Source organism: Marmota flaviventris, chromosome 7, assembly GCF_047511675.1.
Source record: "Marmota flaviventris isolate mMarFla1 chromosome 7, mMarFla1.hap1, whole genome shotgun sequence".
Classification (NCBI taxonomy): domain Eukaryota; kingdom Metazoa; phylum Chordata; class Mammalia; order Rodentia; family Sciuridae; genus Marmota; species Marmota flaviventris.
The window spans coordinates 11376410-11398928 of record NC_092504.1 but is presented as its reverse complement, the minus strand read 5'-3'; the positions used below and the strand labels follow the sequence as shown (position 1 = coordinate 11398928).

General features: G+C 42.9%; 1 protein-coding gene across 9 annotated transcripts; it reads right to left on the bottom strand.

Moving 5' to 3' along the window:
* Bst1 (bone marrow stromal cell antigen 1) lies at positions 1-22242 on the bottom strand. Of its 9 annotated transcripts, none has more exons than XM_027939279.3 (13): positions 22074-22242; positions 21602-21699; positions 21064-21190; positions 19210-19345; positions 18595-18677; positions 15066-15142; positions 14512-14604; positions 11345-11431; positions 8224-8283; positions 4011-4090; positions 3310-3406; positions 2063-2133; positions 336-425 (listed from the first exon to the last, which is right to left on the bottom strand). In XM_027939279.3, exons 1-12 carry the CDS (start codon positions 22221-22223, stop codon positions 2070-2072), a joined length of 1152 nt encoding a protein of 383 aa, XP_027795080.2. In that variant the 5' UTR covers positions 22224-22242; the 3' UTR covers positions 336-425; positions 2063-2069. The 9 variants fall into 9 exon arrangements, with proteins under 9 accessions (XP_027795114.1, XP_027795147.1, XP_027795080.2 ...); XM_027939287.3 differs by having other exon boundaries at positions 21602-21696; XM_027939305.3 differs by lacking the exon at positions 3310-3406 and having other exon boundaries at positions 22074-22241.
* Positions 22243-22519: the final 277 nt, after the last annotated feature.

Genomic DNA, 22519 nt, shown 5'->3' with positions numbered 1-22519 from the left:
TTTTCTAAATATGTTTAATTCTATATGATTATACAACAGCTCAGGTCTCAATGTTTTGTACCATTATAAAAATAACAAAATTATAACTTGCTCTAATTCCAATGTAGCAGATTTAGCCTGCTAAATAGGACTTGATTAATTATTGCTTTTGGAATACTGAGCATAAGTGTCCTTGAAATGCCATCTCAGGCTGGTAGACTTTCCTAGAAGGAAGTGTCCAGATGATGGTATTGCTCAGCATAGGCAGAACAGGGACAGAAACTACAAAAGGGCAGGTGCGGGGCCTGGGGCTCTTAGGACAGCACAGTCGGGTCTCCAGTTACATTTGAGAACCTGAGGCTAAAGCCACCAAGAGAGGAATGATAAAGCTGGCACTTTGCTCTGTATCAAGAGATGAGACTTCTCTTTGAGTAGATGCTGCTGCCCTGAAAATTGAAAAAGAAATAGTCAGTCTTTGTGTTTTGACATCTGCTTTCAAAAATACTCACGAATTCTGTAGAAAATTTTAGACAGTACAGAAAGTTATGAAATGGAAAGTAAAAGTTTCTTTAGTCGTTTTATTCCCACTTTACAGAGAAAATTGCCCTTGATAATTTGGGTTGTCCTTCCAGGAATATGAAACACACACACACACACACACACCCTAATGCCATAGGGTGGACACCCTTCCATACTGTGCACATGAACTCAATTCATTTTCCTTTGTGTGTGAATTCACGTGGTGTGGATGTACCCCACTATTTGCAAAGTTCTTTACTAATAGACATTACATCACCAGAGTTTAACCGATGAAGAAAAACCCATCCTGACATATAGGCATTGAGAGGGACCGGTCAAAATATAGACCCTGTTCATAACAAATAAGAGTCTGACCTCTAGGTTATTTTAAAACAAATTCCTGAATTATTTGAAACCAGTCAAAAGGTAATTGCTTAAATTATGAAACACATAATGTTCATTCTTAAATGTGTTTTATGACTCTGGACTAGTGGCTGGATCCTCTAAAATTCCTAACTCAGAGAGACCCAGTCTTGTAGGGGGGCGGAAATTCCTGACCCTCTTTTTACTGAGGAAATATCACCCACAACGTTGTAAAGGGCTCCTCCTGCTGGACAGTTTCTGTAATTGCACTTCTGAACTTCCGATTCAGGTCATGTCCGTACTTGGTAATCTTTGCTTTCAAATAATTAATAATCAGTAGGAGGATACATTTATTTTTATTTTTTAGAAAATAAATTACTAATACAGTACTTACTAGAACAGTATTACTAAACACAGTAATAATGAGACGCTCCTGTCAATTTTTTCCAATTCCCACTCTCTTCCCAAAGGTGACCAGAGTTAGAAAGTTAACTACTAATAGCAGCATGGATTCGCCTTTTCAGACCTCTTCTATGATTATTATCCACAGAAAAAATAGTTTTGTTTTCCTTTGCTTTATATGTCTGTGTTCATGTTCTGTGCATGAGTTTGCCAAATTTTAGTTTAACAAGCTATTCTTGTTGATGTGAGGCTGTACTTGGGGGGAGAGCTATTTGCAGTTACTTTGGTTTTGAAACTTAATTCTTGCTATGAAATTTATAAATCTCAAAGGCTGGTTTTCTCATATACTCTTCTATATAATTTTCGAATAGTGTCATTCTATTTAAAAACCTACTGAGCTCTGACAGGTTTTAAGGGCACTTCACATTTTGTTAATTACCTTGGATATTTTTAACTCAAGTTATTTTATATTAAAATATTTTAAGTTTTTAAATATCACATTTTCTTTTTAAGTATTTTAAATGTTTTGTAAAAGCAAAGTCTTCTCAAATATTTGATTCTAGTAAGCCTAATAAATGTATAAAAGTTAATCTTACTTCTTCTAAATATTCCAATAATGGTTAAAAAAAATAGTAAAACTGTCTCATAACTTTTAACTACAAATTTCAAGTCTAAAATCAATGACTTAGTAGTCACACATATATCAAGATCACATGGCTAATCCAACAGCTATTCTTCTGTGTCAAATTCTCTAAAGTTTTGCAAATAAGTAGCAAAGACAAATTGTTCCTAAACTTACCACATTTTTACTTGCATCTTGATTCATCCACTCCTTTCTTTAGAAGAGGGTACCTAAAACAACCCAAAAGTCTGACATAGGTCAGAGATCATGAGGATTTCCGGAATTCTGGTCGCATATTGTCAAATTGTTTTCCCAGAGCACTCCAGTAATTTGTGGTGCTCTCAGGCATTAAATAACATGTTTTTAAAAAGTTTTTTGCCATTTTTTCTTAAGATATGTCAAAGAAGTTGAGGTAGAAATTATACCTTGTTATTTTTTATTACACTATTATTAGAGTGATTAAATAATCTTGTCCATTTGCTACTTGTGATTCCTGTTTCATAAACTATCTACAATTGCTAAAATGTTCAAAAAAAGAAATTTGCAAGATTCCTGCTAAGGCAACCAAAGTGGAGAAAACTTGGCAAAGAGCGAAAGACGGTTTCATTCTTCACATTTGAAGAAAATGGGCAGAACTGTTAGAAAGAGATCTGCCAACAAACACTGAAAGAAATGCCCAAACAGAGGCGAAAGAACAGGTCAAGAACTCCTGTCCCCTCCCCTGCCTGCCGTGTGTGCACCCAGAGGCTTGCAGCAGTGTGGTGTGGTAGAGAGAAGGGGACTTCGAGCACAGCGACCCTGGTGTCACTTGGGTCTAGCTGGTCCTGAGTGACTGTGATCCCTTCATCTCCCTGAACCTTAGCATCACGGATGGGGCTCACGCTGCCCACCTTCCAGGAGTCTCGTTGGCATGAAAGGGGAACTCCGGGGAAGCCTGCCTATTCCCAAGTGCTTAGGAATTCCCCAGGAAAGGCCAGAAGAGCTTCCTCCTTCACTGAGCTCCCTGCAGCAGGGGCCCCACAGGTGGTGTCCTTTGCCTGTTCCAGGAACAATGATAGAGGTGCAACAGGTATTTCAAGGATTTTCACATGACCTGTATCTGTACAGGTACACGGGGTTACAGAGACTGGAGCAAAACTGTACAGCCCTAAGAAACAATGCGACCCTTCCCGAGGTGCCAGGGCCTTTAGAAAGTCCATCCCCTTAAATCCTTGAAATAACCTTATTCCCCTGTTTTCCACTGAACTAGGCAGAGATGGTTTCTTTTTCTTGCACACAAAATCTGTATCTGCTGCCACAGACACTCTCTGAGGCCCTTGGACACTTGTCATCTCTTTGGACGGCTCAGCACCCTTGAATATTGTTCACCTCCAATCCGGGCCTCTACCAGACACAGACGTTCATTTATTCAGTTAGTCACTCACTCATTCCTAGTGTCTGCCAGGTTGCAAGCTCTGTTCTTCGTTCTCCAGATACATCCGTCAGTGAACAAAACAGGTTCAAGTTCCCACCCTCTCCAAGCTAATAATAGTGGGAGACAGGAAATACGGCTCCATAAATCAGTCAGTTGAAAGACGATAAAAAAAAATATGAGAAACATAGATTCTATGTGGGATCTTGAGGAACCAGAGAAGTACAGTAGAGGCTATCAACTTAAATACTGAGATCAACGTAAATACTGAGGTAAGTTCCTGGACACTTCAAAGATAAGAAAAGGGCCAAGTTCGGGTCTCTGACTCCAGCTGCAGAGCTCTTACATTGCCAGGAGGGTGATTTCTTCACGGCTTTGTGGGCAGGACAGTTCATGAGGTCGTTAGGGAAGTGGCTCAAAACTAGCTTGAAATGGAAATTCCCCGTGAGAGACAGTGAGTGATGTGTTTGAGAAAACATAGGAAGAATCTGGAAAGCCAGGTGAGAACAGGGAAGGCCCACGTGTATAAACTAGTCTTCCCTCCCACGACTTATAACTCAAAATCCCGTATGCTAAATTCCCAGGAGGAGAGAACTGAAGTCCCTCTCGGAACCCTGAGAGGTCAGCCGCTAGCACACCCGCCAGAGGGGATGGGCCTGCTGTCCCAGCTTTCAGTCCAAAGAGCACAACATCTGCCAAGGTGAATTCTCATACCCTCACAGGCTCCTTCAGACTCCGGCTGTGCCCCTTCTAGCTGGGTGGACCTGAGTGAGCCTTCCATCAACTTCTCTGAGCTAGAAGTTAATGAGCACATCGGTTCAGATACAGGCTTGGCACTTGTCAAAACACCCAACAGCACAGCTTATTTCTCTGTCGGCATCTGAGCAGGGCTGATACAGGACTCCATGGTACAGAGACACCCCGTTCTCCTGTTGTAGGTTCTGCCCTCCCCAGTTGAAGATGGCTCACACCCAGATCTCCTGGGACCACATGCCAGCCAGTGGGAGAGGGGAAGGGAATGTGAGAGAGAGACTAAGAGACTTCAAGAGACTTGGGCAGAGGTTGCACATTACTCTCAGCCACAGCTGGAAGGAGGCTGGATGTACACTCATTAGCCTTGGTGGCCATGAGACCAGCCAAGACTCAAGGATTTTGTTACTAAACAAAGGAGGGAAGAAGAAAGATGTGGGGATGGTGAATGTACACTCTCTTTCCTTCTCCCTAATGGACTGGTTACATGTATGAGCAAGATATTCCACGTGGTGCACACGGATCAATGCCTGGCCCACAGCTGTTGTCCAGCCCCGACGACAGCTCTTCCCCTTGCAGGTGGAAAATGAGTCCTCCAGGTTTTTATGGAGCACTTGCTATGTGCAGCTTTTAAGACACACAAAGAGAAAATGGATGGTTTGGGTTTTGTCAAATGACCCCAATTGGAGTCACTTGAAGAAGACAGATGTTTGCTTCTTTCTCGGTAACTGCAGGATTGATAGTTTCTCCAGCCTCTTTCTGCTCTATGTTCGGTGCTGTTGCGGGCAGAGTGACACAGCTGGGAAGAGGGAAGCACTATAATCGCACTGTGTGCAGAGCCCTGGGGAGAATCAGGAAAGCCTTGCAGGGGAGGGAGCATTTGGAGTTGGGTCCTCAAGGACAGGAGTGATGTTACCAGACAGGAAGGGAGGGGAAGAGACTTTGGGTACCAGAACCAAGCAACAACAATAAAGCCCCATATTTTACCCACCACACTGCCTAGAATTACACATAGCTATAGGTACAGATTTGGATGCAGACAGAGACAACAGCCAGGGCTGGTGATAGAGTGGGACAGAACGCCACACCACATACTATCAGTCAAAGTGTGCAGCCTCTCTGGAACAGCAAAACTTGGCCCCAAAGGTCAAAATGTAAAATGCTGCACACACATCCATTGAGCCACCAGCTCCAACACTGGTATAATCTGTCTGTTTTTGTCAGCGTTCTTGTCACTGTGACCTAAGCACATGGCAAGAACAACTTAAAGGAGGAAAAGCTTATTTGGCATTCACCGTTTCAGAGGTCTCAGTCCACAGACGGCCAGCTCCTCTGCTCTGGGCCCAGGGTGAGGCAGCACTTCAAGGAGGAAAGGCCCAAAGCAGCTTGGGCCAGCTCATAGTGGGGTCAGGAAGCAGAGAACAGGAGGGAGGAAGGGGCTACAGGGCAGATGTCTGCTTCCAGGGCAGGCCCCAGTGACCCAACTCCTCCAGCCACCCACAACCACCTGCCTGCAGTCAGCTACCCCCCAGTCAGTCCATTCAAACTAGGATGGACTGATTAGGGTAGAGTTCTCACAATCTAATCACGTCACCTCTGAACACTCTAGCATTGTTTCATGTCACACATAAGCTTTTGGGGGACACCTCCTATCCAAACCATATCATTGCCCTCCACAAATACTTCCACACCAGCCTATGAACAAGGATGATTTCTCAGCACTATTTATAATAACACAACAACTGTGACAGTGACCTACAACTAAGCCAGCCTATGGCTGGGGAAGGATTAAATGACTGGAAGCAGGGCCATCCTGCAGAATATTCTGCAGCCACTGAAAGATCGGTCTGAACCCACTGAAAGGAGGAGGCCCTGGCACTGTTAAGTGACGAAATCTCCAGCAGGACAACGCGTACAGCATGACTGCTTTTTGTACAAAAAACAAAGTCAAATGAATAAAAATAAGTTCAAATCAGAAAGAAGCCAATGAGTAAGCTTACATCTGCGTCTGCTAACGTGAGCACAGGCCTGTGCCTTGAGCACTTGTGGGATGAGATGGGCCAAGAGCACTTCCTCTTATTCACAGTTGACGAGGGGTAACAACTGAAAACAATCTAACTGTCCACCCATGGGCAACGAGGTTAAAAAAATCACACTTGTACATGGTAACATTAATGAGGAACTGTGAAAAGATTGAGGCAGCTTCATCAAAAATGTGGAAATCTCCTCTGGGTATTTGAGGGTTTTTTGTTTTGCTTTGTTTTGAGGTACCTGGGATTGAACCCAGGGCTCGTGTGTGCTGAGTTCAACTCAGCTCCATCTCCATTCCTTCTTTTCAAATTATACTGCACATATAGATGAGATCATGCAATAGTTTTCTTTCTGCATTTGGCTTATTTCACTTGGCATAATGTTCCTCTGTGCTACGGCAAATGGTGACATCTCCATGTGTGGGTGTGCACATGTGGCACTGGGGATTGAACCCAGGACCTCATCATGAGAGAGAATCCTTTGCCACCTGAACTACATCCTCAACCCCACAATCTCCTTTTTTCAAGGCTGGATAATGTTCCATTGAATTTATAAAATGTAAATATACACACATACATTTATATACATGTACACAATGGAAAAACATATATATTATACATGAATATTTTCTTTATCTATCAGTGGACATTCAGGTTGTTTCCATATTTGGACTAGTATAAACAATGCTGGAAACCTACTGTCCCCCACAGCTTCCTCAGATAGGAGCTGCTTGAACCCAGGGCCTGGGCGTGTCATTCACAAGACTCCATCCCCTGGGTTCTCTCTTGTGTGGCCTGGTCCTTAGCCTGAGGGTGTTGGTTTCTGCTCTTCCTTCTCTCTGAAAGGTTCTTCCCTGATCCTCACTGTGGAACTAGTGCCTCCATTTCTGAGCACGTTCATATCCTGAGCAGCACTAGCACTTAGACTGACTTAATTTATTTATGTGCTGTTCATCATCTTCTCCCTAAGTGTACTTTAGTGTCTCTAGGGACAACACTGCTTTGCACCATGACACACAGGAGGCATTAAATATTTGTTACTGAATGGAACAAAAAAAGACTGCAGTGAGCCAACATGAAGAAAGAAAGAATGAAACAGCCGGTGCCACGGCAGGTGTCGGGAAAGGACATTCGTGAGTATTAAAACTGCTTCATATCAGAGATTTTTGTGAGGCAGATTTCAGTTACTCTTGTCACAAAAAAGTAACCATGTGAGATGACAGGCACATTAATCAGCTTCACTGTAGTCTCCATTTTTCTATCTATATATTTCCCATAACATCATGTGGCAAGTTTCAAATATATAAAATAAAATTTCTTTTGAAAAGCATGTGGAAACATGGCTGGCGCAGTGGCGCACGCTTATAACCTCAACAGTTTGGGAGGCAAAGAAAGGAGAATTGCAAGTTCAAAACCAGCCTCAGTAACTAGGAGGCGCTAAGCAACTCAGTGAGACCCTGTCTCTAAAACATGAAATAGGGCTGGGGATGTGGCTCAGTGGTTGAATGCCCCTGAGTTCAATCCGCAGTACCAAAAAAAAAAAAAAAAAAATGTAGAAACAGCTCCTGGATATACTGTCAAGTGAAAAAAAAGGTCCAGAATCTTATGAATATTATAATTTATTATGACTGGTATAAAAGAACTGTGTGTGTGTGTGTTGTTATGAGCACATGATACTCTAAAAGGACACACAAGACTCTAGAAGCAGGGAGGTTTATTCTTCTGCACCTTGGGATAGGGCAACCAAGAGACTTTCTCAACCCTTTCATAATTTTGAATTTTGTCTCAATTTAATAAAATGTTAAATTAAGATTAAGAAATAAATGTTAAAAGGTTCCCCTGCCTCCTCACTAATAGAATTTCTGCAGAAGCAAGTGCTGCCACAGCAGAGGATGACATAGAGCCACCTCTGCTTGAAGTTCCTGGGAGGAGTTTGGCTCAGGTTGGCAAATGTCTATCAAACCTGCACCCGCCTGGAAGCCCAGAGAGACAGAGGAGGTGAGATGTGGTGCAGAAGAATAGACCTCACCTTGCAGCCACACAGATTAGGGTGGGTTAAGACCATGCTGCAATTCACCCATGTTCTATAATACTAAGGAGAGGTTATCTGAGAAAGAAAGGCAATTTGAGTTTAGTCTTTTACTCACGAATTTAAGGCACAATCAGAGTGAGTACTGTGGTCCACGCACTTTAAGAGCTTCACTGGTCTACAGAAAGAAAATAAGATTTAAGGAATTATCTATATAACTTCCATCCTTCAAACATTTATGATATGCCTGAGAAGACCTGGAGATAACAAAGTCTTTGCCCTCAAAAAAATACAAACTATTCCTTTTTGAAACATTAGCTAGCATTTACTGAGCACTTACAATGTATCCAGAAAATTGATTGTGTGTTTTATATAGATAGTGTCACTTAATCCTGTAACAAGCAAATGGAGTTGGGACAATTTTCATCTCCAATTTACACTAGAGAAAGCTGATGACAATGATTTGCCCAAGTTCTCACAGTAGTGAATCAGAGAGCTGAACTTGAACCTTGCTGGCTGACTCCAGAGCCTGAGCTTGTAACCCTGTCTACATGCACATACTTAGAGCCCAGTACTTAGTGTTTGGAAAAAAAACTCTGCTTTGGGAAGAAGATTGACTTCAAATAATGGGTAAGAACTGGTGTTTGGCTTTCCATGGAGAAAGCTCATTTGCTGTACACAGTGGAGGGAGAAGATGTGAAGTTCCAGAGCAGGAGGAAACAGAAAGCAGCCCTGGAGACAGGAGCAGGTGCCAGTGCACAGGGCATCAGATCAGAGGGAAGCCAAGATGGGATCTCAGGGGCAGGATGACTGAAGAGGATTCAGAAGAACAGGAAAGCTATGTTGTCACTCAAGGGCATGCTAAGCTAAGCAATCCTTCCTTGGATTTACCTACTTTTCATTAAAGTCTACTCTATGCAATTATTTATTTGTTGTTGTTGTTGTTGTTGCTTTGTTTTGAGACAGGGTCTCACTGTATGGTCCAGCTGGTCTCCAACTAATGGGCTCAAGCAACCATCCTGACTCAGCCTCCCATGTGCTGGGACCACAAGAGCATGTCAACGCATTTGGATTAAAATCTAGGGCTTTGATTCAGAAAGAAGAGCATGGTAGCAGGAGGGAAAGAATCCACTTCCAGGCCATACACAGTTCTGTCCCTAAGTGTTGACATTGGGCCACTTATTTCATCTATCAAAAGAGAATATTTACAAAAGTTTAAAGATAGACAAAACTAACGGGTGGCATTACAAATGTGGGAAACAGATCTACGGAAGCAGAGGGTAGTAGCCAAAATGGAGGCGGGGGCGAACTTTGGATGGATGCTGGTTAGGTCCTACTTCTTGTTCACAGTGCTGGTTGTATGATGAACTTGTGAACATTTATCCAACTGTATACCACGTTTGTGCTTTTTCCTGTATGCAGGTTATATTTCCAGAAAAGGGTATTTGCTTTATTTTGTTTTTTAAAAGGGGGTGATAAAATGGCGCCCGACCTTGGAGTTTCCTGGAAACATTAGCAATACTAATGCTAATATAGATGAAATGATACAGGTAACAGAACAGCTTTAAGGGGAACCAGTGGCCCTCACTTCCAGGAGCTTTGCTCTGCGGGAAGCAATATGCAGCCTGTGGAGCTTTGGGGAAGGCAGAGGTGGCAGGATGATCATGGGTAGTAGACAAGAAGACTTCTGATGTCATTTTGAGGCAGGATGGAAGAAATAAGGAAAACTAGAAAGGAGACTAACAAGGAAGGGAAAAGAAACTATAACTTTAAACTCAAAGGCTTCAAACATCCTCACCTGTGCTCTGCAGGCAAATTTCTCCTGAATTTTTGAAAGGCCCATAAATACTAGAGCATTGTGAGCCCAGTTACTTAGTACTTTCGTACCTTGACAGTTTCTACAATGCACTTTTTTAGACTAATTAAATGAAGCTTAGAGATATTATTAGTAAACTTATTATTAAACTCATGATATGGGTACATTTCATGCATTATCTATGAGCTAAATAATGTTAACCTAGAGATCCTAAAAAGAACCAGACCACCATGGCCTGCCCTGTGCTCTGTGATGCAAAGAATCCAGTCCATCAAGCTAATGTCACCCCCGCATGTTTCTCACATTTGCCATTTACAAAATATCCTTTAGAAGAAGAGCCTGAGATCCCAAAAGCACAACTCACTCTCAAGTTAGCCCTCACCCTGTCCCTTTAAGTGTGCACTCCTTGATTTCCTGAGTAAATCTCTGTTTGTGCCTCTTTCTGATGCATCCTGAAATTCTTTCTGCCCTGTACATCAAGAACCTGCCAGGACCAGGTGTGGTGGCACATGACTGTAACCACAGCAACTCAGGAGGCTGATGTAGGAGGATCACAAGTTCAAAGACAGCCTCAGCAACTTAGCATGTCCCTAAGCAACTTAACAGTACCCTGGCTCAGAATAAAAAGGGCTGAGGATTGGTGCAGTGGTTAAGTGCCCTTGGGTTCAATTCCGGGTACCACAAAAAAAAAAAAAAGAACTTGCCAGGGTCAAGCTGAGGTCCTGGTCTCTCTTCTGGGGGACCCCCTCGGAGCCCTAGTCAATGACAGTTTCCACACGGAAACACTAATAAATGTTCAAGAAAGCCACCAAGTCCTAACAATGTTGGACTCCAGACCCAAAGAGCCAGCGTGTCTGCTCCCTTAGAGGCTGAGGCAGACAGCAATGGAGATGGGGATCTGAGTCCAGGAGAGCGGGGCTTACAACCACCCCAGGGCTTCAGCTGAGCTTCTCTCAATGTCCAAGAAGCGGGAAGGGACACCTGAGTATGACATAAAGAGTCTGGTCCATAATTACTCAACAAATAGAAGCTGCTATTTTTCTCCACTGGTCTCTGGTGAAGTACCTGTCTGTAAACATCTCTAACCAACTCAGGCCTTAGCACCAATTGTGGACAAGAACCCCCAGGGATCCAAACACACAATCCTTTTTCAGTTCCTCACCACACAGTAAACAAGGTGAGAAGGAAACCAGATATGGGCAAAGGATAAAGTTCTTCTCTGAATATTCTTTAACCATCATCCAAATGGACTCTGAGAAGCGGGAAGGACTCAGACAAAACCCTGGCCAGAAGGTGCTCCCCACCCCTGCATCCAGAAGCAACCCAGAAGACAATCCAGTGGCCTTTAGAGGTGATGCCTGGAACCCTTTCCACAGCCCACCCCCCCTTTGAGAGTGCACGGCTCACACACAGGACCACCTACAGGTAGTCGTCAACGCAGCTGGACCGGAAGCCCATGGCCTGCAGTCTCTCCTCCAGGATTTTCACACTGCCCTCTCCACAGGATTCCCTAAAACATAAGAACATGTATTTTAAAATAAATAAATATAGGAGGAGGAAGAAGAAGTGGTTCCTAACGTAAATAAAATTTCTTTTGACTGTGTGCTCTCAGATATTTTTCTCTCAGAGGGAATATGGGAAAGCACCCGGCAGAAGATGCTGGGAAGACCCAGCACTGGGTCTTTGAATACACCAGAGAGAAGCTGGGAAGTGCTTCCTTCAAGGGAAAAGGTGAAAGTTCTCAACGTAATAAGCAAAGAAAAAAAGTCCTACGTGGATAGTGCTCAGAACTATGTAGGAGTGACCCTCCTTTCCACCCATGAAATTGTGAAGAAGGGAAAAGAAATAGATGTTAGTTTTGCTGTCACACCTCACACTGCAAAAGTTACAGCCACACGGAGTGGCGAATGCCTTGTCATTCACTCCCTTTTATCTCATCTTGTAGACATGAGTAAAGCACAGTGAGACACATTTATATCATTTTATTATAGTATATTTTTGTCATTCTATTATTAGTTACTGTTGTTAATCTCTTATTGTGACAAATTTTAAAATCATACCTTATCATAGGTACGCTTGTACAGAAAAAAACAGTACATATAGGATTTGGTACAATATGCAGTTTCAAGCGTCCAATTGGGTCTTGGATCATAGTTATGGACTTCTAAGATACATTTATTTCCACAAGGTTTTTCAAACATAGCAAGGACACTCTGCTGTCCATGATGTTTTGTGTTCTGCTTTAGCTCATGTCTGTGTGTGTGTGTGTGTGTGTCCCTTATACAGACATGTACCGATGTGTTTCACCCTTGCATGGTCTCCCTTACAGACTGTAACTCATATACTGAGTTCCCTCTTTGGAAGACCTACGCTGATTCCTTTTATGCCTTTTATGCTATAATAAACCTTGTTGGAACTTCCTTTTCGTATACATTCTTCCTCATTTGTTTCCTCAGTGTAAATGTGTAAAATCAGGTTTTCCGGCAGCAAGGGTTTGCATCTGTTTCACAGCTCCCCACAGGCACTGGCAGGTCACACCCAGCAGAGTGCAGCAGGAGTGCTTTTCCACTCCCTCACCAGTGGGGAGTCTTCCCTCCTGATGGTCTCAATGAAGCAGGGGTGGTTTATAAAGGCCTCAGTGGCAGACACGACCCTGCCATGTGGTTTTTAGGCCTGGTGTTCGTATTGCAGGCAGAGCCCTGCCTGGGTTGTGAGGAACGGGAGGTTAAACGGCCTCCCACCATGACATCAGTAGAGAGGCAGAGTGCAGGGAGGAAATGAGCAACCTCCTGTTGCAACTTCCTGCACAAGTTGCCACAGTGTGGAATTCCAGCCACTATGGAATGAAGAGGGCAAAGGGCCTCCAGAACTTTGCCAAAGTCAGGACAATGCCCTTCTCTGGGCGAGACTTGCTATCAGGATTTTTCAGTAAGCAGTGACATGGAGACTTCAGGGTGCCTGGACTCAAAGAAGAGTCAAGGGTCACTCTACAGTTCCTTTGAATAAAGACTGCCAAAGCCATGCCAAATGCAATCAGGTATTAATCATGTCATTTGTAGGTCTGCCTATATGGGTTTTTGCTTGTTTGTTTTAAAATAAATTTTATTGTGTATATTTGAGGATTACAATGTGACATTTTGATTATATATATATATATATATATATATATATATATATATATATAGAGAGAGAGAGAGAGAGAGAGAGAGAGAGAGAGAGAGAGAGGAATTATCACCATACTGAAACAGATTAGTATATCTAACATTTCAAATAGCTACTTTTTTGTGACAAAAAATAGTTAAAATCTATTTATTTAACAAAAATCCCTAATACAATACAATTTTATTAACTATAATCTTCATGTGTTTTCCTTAAATTCTGAACAGTTCAAGACTCCCTTTCTTAGCTCGTGACCTACAACTCTACCTGGTGACTCAGATGTCCAACCATATATCCTGACCTTTCTGGAACATCTCCTGAAATAGAAATGATGAGCTGACATGACACTGAACTGCAGTTTCCTAATCTCTCTAAAGGTAAATTCAAAGGACAAGCTTCCTCTTAACGGAGACACTGAAACCACAAGCAAGCATAATTTCTAGACAAGAAGCAACTTCTTATGAAAACAAGGAAAATAATAATGTTTTTCAGGAAACAATGAGTGGAATTTGTCTTTTGGGAGGGAAATGCAGATCTTGGTAAAACTTAAGTAATATGTAGTTAGCAAATTTATTGTAATATACTTCCTAAGAGACATATGGCATAATTTATGTCATAAGTAGTCTCAAATTTTTTGCAATCTGTTGCCCAAGAGATAGGGAAAAATAACACCCAATTTATGGTGAGTCTTAGATGGGATGAAAACAGGTATTTACTGAGATTCTCTTGGAACACACATCCAGTGGCACACCTACTCCTGAGTCTGGCAACACTCTCCTCCAGGTACCATCAAAGCTCTGAAGAACCAGGCCCCAGCTTGCTTCTGAAGCTCCATCATGGCTGCTTAGCTTTAAATGGGCTGTAGCTTCACAGGCAAGTGTCTAAACCTAATGGGTTTAACTGTTTTTATATTATTTTGTGCCAGGAGTGCCCTTCATTGGTGAGAAATACGAGTTCAAGCTTGCATCTGTATATAAACTCAAGTAGATTCCCAAAACAATATGCACCATAAAACTTCCCTTCCCAGTTATTTGGGATTCAATTGTGGAGTTGTTTTCTCCCTGAGAAAAAAGCCTTCAGAGTCCCTGGTTTGGTGCTGAAAACCAGTAAGGGCTTTGGGGCTTAAATGACCAGAAGGAGAAATTGGCTTTGACCCTCACAAATGCATAAGGAATTCGGCTATCCAAAGCTGCCCAAGTCATTCAGGAAGGAACACCATAAGTCTACTGGATAAAGGAGGATTTCTCTGGGGACTCAGGACTGGCTAGTAGCATTTCGAGGAGTCAAGCCTCTGTCTTTCTGTATTGACCATGCTAGAAATAAAGAAGACTGGCATTTCTCCAAAACTGAAAAAGTAAATGGACCTGATCATGTCACATCCGAGACAAGCGTGTCTGCACAGCTGCCACCCTCAGTAGCACCATGACTTACACATTGGTTCCCCCAATCTCATGCATGACCCAGATCTCGATTCGTGTGATCTTATCCTTCTGGAAGTATGGAATTTCAAAATCTGCAAAAAAACTGAGAGACAGGGAAAACATTTCTTTCCTTCCTCCTTCTCTCCCTCCCTCCTTCTTCCTTTCTTCCTCCTTTCCTTTTGCACTGCTGGGATGAATCCCAGGGCCTTGCTTGTGCTAGGCCATGGCTCTACTATTGAGCTTCATTCCCAGCCCTGGAGGACATTTCTTAAAGTCCTAAGGCAATAACATATTTTTCTATTTCAGTTGTTAGTTGATCTATACTTTAACATTTAAGTAGCTTTATTTTTCAGCTTTTATTTTTAGGTTACTTATTCATGCATTCATCAGCTATTAATGGCTTAACTATATAGACAAGATTCTATCACCAGGCCATTCAGCTGTTTGCTTTACCTGAATTTGCAGGAGCATGCACTAGACTGGAGACTAGGACCATTTTCTTTACCTCCAAACAGCTAACATTTTGGCATTCTGTGCTGTACTTGTTGGTGCTGTAGTTCTTACCCTTTGACAGGATAGGCTCCTGTGGGCTCAGAACCATTCAGCATGACATAGATCACCCCAGAACTGTCTCTCGAATACTGCAAGAAAAAAACAGCAACAATATGATTTTGAGCAAAGTAAGACATGTCATTTTTTTTTTTTTTTGCTATGAAATAAACTTTCTTTTAAAAAAAATTGACAATCATTAACATTGGCAAATCTCATCACTGGTTTATTTGGGGAAGCAAATTGCTTTCAAATGTCAAAAAGTCATAGATTCAGTAATTCCCTAACTGGAGCTCTACTATAAGAAGATGATACAAAATACACAAAAATTATATGAAATACACAGCATCAGTACCAGCTGGAATACACTGGCTTGTGTTGCCATAACAGACAGCATTAAAGTCCCGCTGGCTAAAGCCACAAGAAAACTTATTTTATGTTCATTCCACAAGTTTATCACAGGCCCAAGGAGTTTTGCTTATTGTGTTCTCTGGGAGCTTGGCTGAGGAAGTCTCCATATCTGCAAAATCTCTGATTGGCCAGAGGGAAGAAAGGAAGGTGGCAAACCATAGACCACACTTTTTTTTTTTTTCCTGGTGTCTGTCGGGGGCATACTAGGGATTGAACCCAGAGCCTACCCTATGTTAGGAAAGTACTGAACTATATCCCATCTCTTTTTTTTTAATCTTATTTTCTTGGGGGGTGGGGTTCTTTTTTTTTTTTTTGTCTTTTTTGGAACTGAGGGTCCAACCCAGGGCTTTGCGAATGCAAGGCAGATGCTTTGCCACTGAGCTACATCCCAGCCCTATCCCAGCTCTTTTTATTTTATTTTATTTATTTGAGCCAGGTTCTTAATTGCCCTGGATGGCCTCAAACTTGTGATCCTCCTGTCTCAGCTCCCAAAACACCCCCTGTCATTGGGATCACAGGTGACCATCACCACCCATTCTAAAGGCTTCTCCCAACATCATACAGGTCACAGTCATTCACATCTCATTGGCCAATATAAATCACGGGAAAATAATCCCAAGAAGCAGGGGAGTGCAAACCACAGGTGCAGAAAACAAGCCAGAAATATTTGGCAAACAACACAAAGGACCACCAGAAGCACTAGGCACAAAGATGTGCAGTGCAGCATGGTTTGTAATCATAAAATATGAGGAGCCAATTTAAAACACCCAACCACAAAAGAATAGTATGTAAACCGTGATACTCATATCTGAAATACTAACCAGCCCTTAGTAAATGTCTACAATGTATTTGCAATAGCAGAGAAAGGGTTTACATCCAAAGAAAAATGCAAGATTAGGTAAACAGGGCATGAGCTTCACCACATTTAAAATAAATAATCAGGGCTGGGGATGTGGCTCAAGTGGTAGCACGCTCGCCTGGCATGCGTGCGACCCGGGTTCGATCCTCAGCACCACATACAAACAAAGATGTTGTGTCCGCCGAAAACTGAAAAATAAATATTAAAAAATTCTCTTTCAAAAAAAAAAAAAATAAAATAAAATAAATAATCAGAAGTCTGGTAATTCCGAAGGGAGAAACAGGCCACAGAAAACTCCTAATCTCCAGTTCAGAAAACCCTGGGAGCATGTAATTTCCCAAAAATGTTTGTGCTAGAATAAACACAAGTGAGGAAGAATTATGTGTCACTGAGATAAACAAGCCTGGGTTTATGCTCTAAGGGAAACGACCCCCATACCAGCTGTGCCATGACAACAGGACACTCCATGTCACACATGTCTTGGGTTGCTTTCAAGTGGTGCTAACAGGCAAAATTAAGTCCTCAAATGTCAAGGTCTGATGACCACTGTGTTGTGGAGGTTGCCTCTAGGTAATAGGAGCAGGAACACTTCTCATTTACATTTTCTGTAATTTGTCATTCTCTGTCATAAGCAGCTATTATATTGACAATAAAGAGTTAATTTTAAAATACATACAGATACAGTGAGGCCATATAATCTGGTGGTTGAAATTTTGGTCTTTGCTGCTGGACTGCCTGGTTTCTGATCCTGTACATCACCTCTGGCACTCTAGCAAAGTTTCTCCAACTCTATGCACCTCATTTTACCCATCTGTAAAAATATCTACCTCATGAGATTGTTGTAAAGATGAAAAATTTTAAAATAATAACTTAATGTTTGGGCTGGGGATGTAGCTCAATAATAGAGAGTTTAACTAGCATGCACAAGGCTATAGGTTTGAATCCTTAGCATTGCAAAAATAAGAGTGATAATATCAATGACTTAATATTTATTGAGTATTTATTACCTCAGGTTCAAGTCCTCTCCTCATCACTTTTTTAGACAACATCTTTTCATGTTTCAATTACCCAGCATATTCTAAGGGCTCGAAAATGGTGAGCACTGTTACTGGTTTCCCATGACAGAACTGGGGGAGTGTGAGAAGGTGGTCTGCAGCACACACTCTGAAGTCTGGCAGATCACTCAGGTAGAATACGATTCCTTTACGTGTAATGCTGACATCTTCCCTGAATCACTGTGGTGACCCCACTTTCAGGTGTAGACACATTTATAGCCTCCCAATCCTCAACTTTGGGGCTCTGGCAGGCCCTGCCAGCTGACTGGAGTTAGCACTCAAGATAGAACCCCTGGGAAGGAGGAAGAAACAGTGTTTTCTCACTGGAGCAGGCTGGAGAGCACAGGGTCCACAGTGTCCTTTGATGGAGGGAGTCTTTGCTTAGTTCCTGACTGCCGCTGTGGTGGAGGACTTGGCCAAAAGCCCTTCACCCTGAATAGCAATGGACCCAGTGGACATCTGGAGATCCAGAATAGAAGATGGGACCCAAAGAGATATGATACCCCTGAAAGGGAGGCGGGGGTGGGTGGGTGGAAGTAGCCTGATTTCTGCCTGCCTCCTGATCAATATAACTTACATTTGATAGTTGGCAGCTCTTTGCCAGGCACTGAGCTAAGGACTTAACCCTCTTTATTTCTAACCTTTATTCTAAGCCTGGTGACAAAGAATATGAACTATAATCATTGGCATTTTATAGCTACTGAAAGCTATCATCAACCCTGGTGACGATATTCTCTGACCAACACAGCTAGCTTAGCTGGGGGCCTATTTCTTCATCTCCAATTTATCTGCAGACTCTTATCATCTCCTCTCCCATTAATATTAGTTGTTGAACATTTCTAACCACTCCATCTAGTCCTTGTACCAAGATCTTCCATAAAAGAGGGGTTATCCTCCCCATCTGACATGACAATAAAAGAGAAATTGATTTGAAACACTAATAGCAACCGTGATATAATAGAAATAATAATGGCTATGTAATATCCTCACTTACAGTTAACATTTACTTAATGCTTTCTCTGATCAGACACTGCATTAAATATTTATCTCCTAAAACCCTCTCAACTTTATGGAGCAGAATGAATCAGGATGCTGTCAAGTAGCAATTGAGGCTTATAAAAGTTAGTAATGACCTGCGGTCCCCGTCTCTGAGCCCCTCTGTTCTGTGTTCACAGGTCCCATACTTGCTGAAGTCCTGAGTCATCCATCCCAGATTTACCTGAATGGATGCCCTTTTCCAAAAGGAATCCACAGGGTTGTTCTCACAATCTTCTGATGTAGGACAGGACTGGTAATCCAGCCCTAAGAGAAAAGCAAAAAACACATTTCATTTCAAAGATCATATCAGGGAAGAATCTGTTTAAAATATTTGCCAGCCCCACATTTAGCCCACATTCTGCACCAGGTGCACAAGTCATTTACCAGCCCAAGCTTCAGTTTTGTGTTCTAGCAATGAAGATAAGAAGGCAGCATGGAGCTGGGTTGGGCGCACAAGCTGTCAGTCAGACTGAGTGACAGCAGCTTGTTAGCCTGCCGCCCCGAAGCATATTTCTCAATCATGCTGTGCTTCAGTACTCTCATGTCAAAACAGGGATCTCATGGGACTACTGCAGAGATTAAATTAATTGATATGTGTAAAGTGCTTAGACTCATACCTAGTAAAAAAAAAAGAGTGTTTTCTATTATTATTACTATTAATTATTATTGTCACCACCTGCCTCAGAGGATTGGTGAGATAAATGGGATGAAGGCATACGAAAGCATTTGATGTGGATGGCAAATGCACAGTAAGCAGGAGCTCCTGCTTCTCTTGTCATGTGCACAGCAGTCTTACCAGACCCATTTTTCTGTCGACACCAACTCAAGAAATCTGCAACCCGGCCATATAGAACATCACTCAGGGACGTAAAGCGACGGGTGTTCTCTGAGTAGCTAGTAACAAGGAGGTGGTTATTTTCCCAGAACAGGGACTGAAGAAAAACAAACACCAAAAATAATCAAAACAGATGACTCAGGCACAATGTCATCGAGACAAGCAGGAAACACATTTCTCATTCAAATCTAACTTGCTGCAGATGACTACATTTTTCCTTGAGTCTCTTTTTATGCATTTGAAGAGTGCTATCCTTCCCACTCCCTTTATTCCAAGGTTATCCTGCAAAAGATAATGAAATATTTTCCCATGTACAAAATGTACGTACATGTAGTAAAAAGCATTAAAAAAGACCAAGAGACGGGATGGGATGCTGCTTCTGTCATGCACTAAATGTGTGATCTTGACCAAGGTCTTGACTAGATGTGTCATCATGTGTAAACTCCCTGTCTCAGTTTCTGCATCTGGAAGATGGGGAGCATGAGTCCTTTCTCATCTTCCCCAGCTGTGATCAGGATGGTGTGCCATCACAGAACGTACTTCATAGTCTAAAAAAGTGCCTCAAAACACAGTAGTCTTATAGTACACCCTACCGTTCCTACTATCGATAGTGTTTTCATGCAACACAATATAAATGACAATATCCCCCACTCGTTGGCTCATCTGACACTCAGTAGTCCAATCACGCTATATCCAGACTGAAAGGACTCCCAGGTGAAGGTTGATTATCTCTGTTGCACCCTTAACCATTAGCATAAAGTCTGGCACACAGAAGGAGCCCAAGAAATCATTTCCAGGTTCATCAGTGAGCCCACCAAATCTGAAACAGGAAAACAAAAATCATGCTTCCCCTTTTTACTGATAAGGAGGCAGCAACATTCAAAATACAACAAAAATGTAAAATCATGTTTTCAGTCTATCAGCTCTTTGAACTTCATAGTTCCCTTTACCTGCCTTTTCAAATCATACACAATGAAAAAATCAAGTTAAGAATGATTATGTCAAGAGGCGTGGTGCCCACCTATAATCCCAGTGACTTGGGAGGCTGAGGGAGGAAGATCACAAGTTCAAAGCCAGCCTCAGCAACTTGAGGAGGTCCTAAGAAGCTTAACAATACTCTTTCAGAATTTAAAAAGAAAAAAAAAAAAGGGCTGGGGATATGCTCAGTGGTTAAGCACCCCAGGTTCAGTCCCCAGTACCAAACAAACATTTACATATATATATATGTATATATATATACATATATATATGTGTGTGTGTTTATTTCATATATATATATATATATATATATATATATGTTTATGTCAGAGAAATAAAAATGGTATACAATTTTCTTCATATTTGAGGTACTGTGCTAAGCGGCATTTTATGTGGACTTTCTCATTTATTTTCATTTTATTAGACCTTAGCCTGCAGACAAAATATAGACAGGTAGTTTTCTTAAAGAAGCTGGTACTGAATAAATACAATATTGAGACATATTAGGAGAGATGGGTCTCCTGAATTACTCAAGGTTCAGGCCCCTGGGCCAGTTAGGATGGAGGTTATTCAGAGCTGGGCAGATGAGGAGGCCTAGTGTAAAGGGTGTGGCAACTTCCTGAGGTCAGCACTGACTTGTTGACTTCGGAAAGTTCCTTCTGCTCGTGACTAGGATGAAGCTGCCTTGCCACCAGTGAGCTCAGCGCATGGGCTGAGAGTTTGCTGCTTGATTTTTCCATAATACCACAGGATGCTGGGGCCAGCTGATCCCGTACCTGACCATTGTCTATCTCCACAGAGAAAGAGTGAGGATTTATCTGAGACAGAGGTGGTTACCTTGTCTCTGGGAATGGAGTGCCTGGAGAGGTTAATGAAAAGGTCATAGTCCGAGGGGAGCACAGAACAAGGGTCCTTGTCCAGCACCACTTTAAAGGCTTCCCAGATGGCTGTGCAGTTCTTGTCCCTGTGCAAAAATACAAGTCAAAAAATATATATATATCTACACCATGATGTGCTGCAAAAGATTTGCCTTTCTCCCAAGATTTTATAGGCCATTTGCTCACATATTGACAACAGAACCAGAGCTACAAAAAATAAAGCAAACCGCCCCAGCTCAAACAATGGATTTAAAATCAGCCGCTGCGGTGGCTCTCTGAACTAAGGAATATAGCCTTGCCCCAGGCTCATAAGACAAGGGGAGAAGTCCTCACTGTCATGGCAACTCTAGGTCACCTTGGCCCATGCTGACCAGTTCTCAACCGCACATTCTTACAGATTTTAGGTCAGGAGGAACTATCCTTAGCTCCCAGAGTTTCAAGATCTAGTCACAAGTCTCCTCCTTCAGAGTGACTTGGGTTCCTCCTATCAACATTACCTCGGGCCTCCATTTCTCCTGCAGGAAAAAGGTAGTTTGCTCAGTAATGTGACATATCTTGTGCACTGAGGCCAGGCAGGACTGCAGGTAAATTGCTTCTTGGAAAAAAAGAGCATGTAGGGGTCAGCACAGGGAGCCCATTTTATAGAATTGTTCTCTTAACCTCATGTTCACCGTCCGCATCTGTCCCTAACACTCCAAACTGGCCTTTACCCAGCCGTCACCCTGGGCGGACACCCCCACAACAGTGCACCCCTCACAGTAGCCCCCACCCTTGCTCCCTCACCTCCAGACCCCCACCCTCCACACTGGCCCCGGCCCTTTATAACCCTTACCCTTCTCCCTCACATGTATCTGGGCAAGGCCCGCTAATGCCCCAGCCACGACCCCTGGGAGACGCTGTTTGCCAACTCGACGCCCTTCACCCTCTTTCCCACTCCCCCTGCCGTGCTCACCGCAGCTCAGGGCTCACCAGCGAGCAGTACTCGGCGCAGCGGCCCAGGAAGATGCTCTGCAGGCGTTGGCTGGTGCCCTTCCCGCTCCACTGCGCGCCCCCCGCGCCCGCAGCCAGCAGCAGCTGGAGCAGCGGCAGCCACGACGGTACGCACCCCCGCGCCGCCATCGAGGAGACTGGAATTCCTGCAGCTGGGTGCCTTCTGGGCTCCTCCCACTTCCTCGCCTACCGCGAAGGCGGCTCCTCCGAGTTTACACGGAGAACGACGGACACCGCGCATCCTCGCTTGCTCTGCGCTTTCCTCTTCAGGACCAAGGCTGAGCTTGGGTCTCACCTGCACAGGGCCAGATATTGAAACCCCAAAGAAGCAGCGAAAATGGAGAACAGGAGAGAGGATTTCAGTCATCAGAAGAAAGACTTGTCTGGCTCCAAACTGTGCTACAACTTTGGCGTCCTTTTTCCCA